This window comes from Heptranchias perlo, chromosome 10 (assembly GCF_035084215.1).
Source record: "Heptranchias perlo isolate sHepPer1 chromosome 10, sHepPer1.hap1, whole genome shotgun sequence".
Lineage (NCBI taxonomy): Eukaryota > Metazoa > Chordata > Chondrichthyes > Hexanchiformes > Hexanchidae > Heptranchias > Heptranchias perlo.
The window spans coordinates 55,005,426-55,011,425 of record NC_090334.1 but is presented as its reverse complement, the minus strand read 5'-3'; the positions used below and the strand labels follow the sequence as shown (position 1 = coordinate 55,011,425).

At 35.5% G+C, this 6,000-nt stretch overlaps 1 protein-coding gene across 1 annotated transcript in view; it reads right to left on the bottom strand.

The window, feature by feature from the left end:
- Positions 1-504: 504 nt before the first annotated feature.
- The window catches only part of wdr20a (WD repeat domain 20a), a 46,561-nt gene continuing 41,065 nt past the window's right edge, over positions 505-6,000 (bottom strand). The window contains exon 4 of the mRNA XM_067991815.1: positions 505-1,902. Within this exon, the coding sequence (XP_067847916.1) occupies positions 1,849-1,902 (54 nt within the window). The 3' untranslated portion in view covers positions 505-1,848. The remainder of the gene's footprint in view (positions 1,903-6,000) is intronic.

Sequence of the window (6,000 nt, the reverse complement as noted above, 5' to 3'; positions counted from 1 at the left end):
TGCAACAAAAAAGTGTAGTTTTTGAAACTTTATTTCTGTCTAAGTGCTGAAGTTTAGCGGCAAAGTAAGAGAAATAGTTTGTTTTCATACTTTTGTTCTGCAGGCCTAGTTTTGAAGTACTGGTTGTTGGAAGATGCCTTACAGTCTACACACAGGGCTTACTGCACAGGCACTGGCTGATAGCTAATCACATACATTCAAACCTTAATAACACCTAAGAATACAGTAAAATTATTGTGTACATCATTCATTACAAGAATATGCTTCTAGCATCATGTTTCTATTGTATCAAACTGGCCAATTAGTGCAGTAGTTTGTCAGTTTTCACTGAAGTGAAATTAGGACATTATAAATGGTCTGTCAAAAGCACCAAAGCTGGAAATTCATGCTTTCAGTTACTTCATGATTTCCATGTTCAACAAAAAACAGTATGTCGATTCTCATCAGGAGAGAGTTTAAAATACATGTTACGTGACTTACCAAGTAAAAAAAACTATCAAGAAGTACGCAAGGTATCATTTATTCAAGCTTTGTCTGTACTTTTACATTCTTCCAACAAATCATCAGTATGTACAGCAAATTTATAATGATGCAACATAACCCAACCTACAGCAATTCCTAGTTAGATTGCATGACAACTTTAAAATATTTGGCACATCCTAAATTCTCTTACATTGACGAAGGTCTGTTATGACCTAGCAATTCTAACCCACAAAGAAACTGCATCAACCAATTCCTCAATACAGCTGTTCCTAATTGGCATCTAGTAAGTCCCTGTGCTAGTTTTTGGACCTTGGTGATGCATCAACCACAGAAGTACAAAGCTCAGAAATTTAAAATATGCACTGGTTATGAGAACTTTACAGCCGAGATAGCCTTAATTTTTAATCTAAAGATTTCCTCTTGTACCAAAGTTAATTCAACAAAGGATTAATTACAGCCAAATTAATTTTTTTACAACTGAAAATAAATGAACAGAAAAACTATATTCAAGATTTTATGTATATTTTCTGAATTAGAAACCACTTTCATTAATGAAGATGAAACTTCAACTAGTGTAAATGATCATTGCCCCATGACTAACAATATTTATACATATAGTACACAGTTGGTTCAATTTGAAACAATATTAAAATAAATGTTTAATAGATACTTAAGAATTTTCTTTTGTCCACAACATACCTGTTCTGGGTGTTTTTGCACATCCCATTTTTTTTTTAAGTAATTCTCTACTTGCATTAAACTATTAAGTGCAACTTTTTTTTTTAATATAAATCTATGATTGCAACATCCACCTCCTGAATCACAAATTCAAGCCAGAAAGTAATGACTCAATTCTGCTGAGTGCATTCCACGCTGTCTTCCAACCAGTTTGTTTAAAAACAAAAAAAAAGCAAAACAAAAATCAGTGCAAAGTACACAACAGTGAGATACTAATTCGCAGGACCATTTAATGTACTGGGAATAGACATAGCTTTTTTGTTCTAATAATTTTTTTCACTATACATATGATTAATGTACATCAACTCTGAAAAGACCAAAGAAAATTGAAAAGTTAAGATTCATAAAACTGTTTGGTTTTTTTTACTGCTAACACCAAGGTAATAAGTTAGCAAGATCCTTGGAGTTAGCAGCTTTCCCATTTTACTGGAACAGATAAGCCCAAGTCAACAGCTTACACTCGCCATTGTTCCCCCAGTGTTAGCTCTACACAATTCACAGCAGAATCCTGAACAAAAACACCACTATAATAAAGCTTCTAAAGCTCTGTGGCTGAAGAACAGCTCCTGGCTCCAATGTCATTACTTCTTATCCTGTGGCGAAGATTTGCTAGCAGTAGTGCGATGGCTATACTACAGTTCCACTCGGCGAATTGGCTTGGTTTTGGGATGACAATAAGCCCTGTAAATACAGCATTTCAAATTGTTATACCATTGACATTTGTATTAAATATGAATTCATTTGTTATTTATGACCCATTAAGTGTTTCAAGTTTTTCTAATGAGGCATCATAAGGTATAGGTAAATTGGGAACCTTTTCAAAAGAAAATCCTGATAAATGCATAATTAGTAAAGTTATGCTTGGATTAGAACTTGGAGAAATGCAAATAAAAACTAAACTCAATCAACAGGTCCAAAACAAACAGAAAACACCAAAACATTTATATAGAAATTATTAAACTTCTATATTGCAGTTGGCTCTAGATAAAATTTGGCAGTCAAATGACTCACGTATTGAGCACTGAAAACATTTTATGCGAGGATGACAAACTATGAAAATAGGACAAATGTGATGCAGTTTGAAATACTAATACAATGCTTGGCTTAGGCATATTACAAAGACATGTTCAAATTTTATATTTTCCATGAAGTTCACAAATATGATTGGATGGAATATTTCCCAGTATGAATCAAAGGTGTTAAATGACAATATTTACACCCTCTGGTGCCAAGTCAAAAATATTGTCCATTTCCTTTACAATCTGATACAGCGCTGCTACTGAAGCTTGCCTATACAGTATCAGAGGGAAAAACAACAGAACATTAGGCTTTTGTTATAGCTTGCATCTCAATGCCAACTGCTAGTCACCAAAAGAATATTATGGGGAGTATAGTGCATCAGGGGTGCACAGTAGGAAATATGAATTTTAAAATTTCTACTTCATCCCATGCAATTAACACCTTAGACTCATACATAGAAGTTGCCATAAATACACTCCCACACATGTAAAAATAAATGACTCTGGACCTCCTGATTGGCATGAGGGGGTCGTAGAGGAATTTCCAATGTGGGGGGGGGGGGGGTGGGGAAGAGGGAGAGTTAATGGCCAGGGATAAAATCAGCCAAAGGATGGAGGTAGACAATTATGGGACTTGTAGTCTCTCTCAGCCTGGAAACAAATACAAACACATGTATCCACACTACTGCAAGAGTTTTAGTTTTCTCCTTGTGACAGCTAATGAGTTTCCCAAATTACCTAGACTTATGAGCATAAAATTACATAGAAATTACAACAAAGTCTCACATATAGTCATCTACTGCATTTGTTAACCAAAGGTAATGGTGTTTGCTTTATTAAAGTTAATTTACACTATGATGTACAGATTTGTTCTGAATTTACAGTACTATTAAGCCAATATGAAGTGCACAAATTTACTTAAATGTTACTGGAGTTACAAACTCACCACCTGATGCTGTCAGGTGGGAGCATCTCCCATTAGGTTTTCTCTAGGATTCCTCAAGAGGTGCTCAGCTAAATAAGGACTAAACGTATCACATGGTTAAAAACTCTCCAGGACTAAACCTTGCAACAGCAATGCAAGATTAGCATCTTACTGCCAGACGTCAACCTCAGTAATCAATGTGACTATTTCTGTGAAGTAACTAGAAAATAAAGCTCAAATATTTTTCAGGTATACCAATTATATGCGTTGGTTAAATTCACCACTTTGAGCATCAATGCTTCCTTAGGTGATGGTATATAACCTTATGCAAAAAGCTAAGTTTATAACTCAAATTGTTTTTACATGTGCTATAGGTTCTAATCCTAGCCTTATATCCTGTATAATAATATTTATATTAGAATTTTCATATAGTGAATTCCCAATCTTGGTTATCAAATCTATTCAGTGCCAGATCCATGAGCACCACCATGTCTGGAGAAGTAATACAGGAGTTTCCATTGCTCAAGTCAGGCTGTTCCCTTTTTTATATCAGTAACAAAAGAGCTGCCGCAGCTGCATCCACACCAACAGTACACAAAATCTGCACAAAAACCAATGGCAAATCTTTGCATGCGCCTTCTCCTGTCTATGCAACTCTTTCTCATGCAACCAGTCATCAGGAATGCTGTTCACTGTACTTAGAAGTTCAAATGGTGAGCCATGGATTTTAGAGTACACATTAAGCTATGGGAAACTTACGAATTTCCCATGGGCAGCCCAGTTTAAATTCTCCTAGTTTCCGCATTCCTAACAACTACTTGCAGCAGACCTGTCCTTAAAGTGCACTATGTAGAGGGAAAGACAAATTCAAGTGTAAGTGAAACTTTATTCATAGCATCTTCCAACAGCTGAACCATGATCAATAGCCAGTGGCCATTAAAGCTAGCCTACTCTCTCGCATTTCCAAGTGTTGAAGGATCAGCACAACACTTTATCTTTAGAAACTGCACACATACACAAAGTTTCCAAATTACTAAATTTAAATACACTAAGAAATTGTTAATGTTTCAAAGTATTTTAAAATTGATGATCACTTCATAATTCACAATCATGAAAGCTTAGTGCAGCAAAGCAATTAAAGGAGAAGGAAACTGGGAAATTTCAATTACTCACCAATCATACTGCATTAACCACATTTTTTGTTCTGCAATGGATTTTTTTCAATCAAAAGGTTGAATCAGAACAATTTTTACAGTTTAAAAAAATCCAGGTGAAATATGGTATTTTGGTAGTGGCTTGAATGAGGAAAATTCAGCAAACCAACACTCTGCATAAGGTTCAGTGTTGCAAGTTGAATCTCTCCACAGCAAACCAGTATATACTGAAAGCAGAATGGCAGACAGCTGCAGAACAAAATTTTGGAAATTTACAATTTTTTTTTAATAATCATCACATTGAGTTAGTCTTTATGGCCTTCATTTCACATTTCTCAGATTGCAGATGACAATCCAGTTCCATTTGTCAGTACAACTAAATTATTTCTTTGCTGGACCACTAAGAAGGGCATTGCCCTAGGGAGAAAACCAAATACTAGATCACCTTATTGAAACATGAATTTTGTTGACAAACAGCACAGGTGCCAAGAGATGAAATAGCGTGATGTCTAATCAGCTACAGAAAACCCTCCAAACTAAAACAAGGGTAGGGCTCAGCTGCTATGGGGAGGGCGGGGAGGGCAGGGAGGGGGGGGAATTGATTAAAAATGATTTCACTGATGAAAGATAGATTACTTCCACTTGAAAATCAGAATTATATGCAGCTGAAAAGGTTTTTGATTATTACAACATACCTGAACAATGATCTAAAGGTGATATTAGGTTATGTTTAAAGGAACACTGCATAACTAAAAAAAGTGTAAGTGTGCTCCTTTTGTATGTGGCAAAACTATCTCTAACAATGCAACAAAGAATTTATATGGCAAACCAATACGGATAATTTATCTGAAAAGTGCAGAACAGTATTAATTTGTTTATCCCAATCACACCGTCTTAATATTCAGAGATGAATGATTAAGATCAAGGTCCCAATGTTTCAGGAGATCAAGACCTATTTTAATTTCTTCCCAATGATGCTAGGTTTTCTGACTATCAAGCTTACAATATCCCAAATGCACATCCCTCTAAAAAGTTAATAACTATTAATTATTGGACTATGCAGTATTTTACTTGCTTTAACTGCAATCCCAATTACACAGCTTCCAACACTTATTAATGCTGAATTCAAAATGAATTTGAACCATGATTTCACTCAATTATTCATAGCCAGGTATGTAAATCATCACTTCCACTGTGTTTTCACTGGAGAAAAATTCTCCTCCCCTGCATCTCAATACCAGAGAGCAACCTCTAGTAGGGCTGCAGTCCAGTCTGCAATCTCGGTCAATGCAGTTTATGACTAGCTTACTGAAAGCTTGCTTGAAAAACAGTACATGGACAAAAGTACTTACGTTCAAAGCTAAAACTACTTGTGGATCCTAGCAGCAGGCATACTTAAAAAGAATTAGGTGAAATCAGATAGTAATTAAGAGGGCCCATTCAAATGCTCGTGGACCACTATTTGAGACATTAGAAATGCCTCTTCAGGTGAAAGAAACAAGGATGGAGTGGCAATGGTATCAAATTCTTACTTGGCTAACCTTCCAGGGAAGTTGTTTATGGGATATAATGAGGTTACTGAATAATGAGAGCACAAACACATTACCCTAAAAACTACCTAACTTCCACATAATAGTCAATTTAGGAAACTGGAATGAGTTCATAAAATGCAAGTTGCACA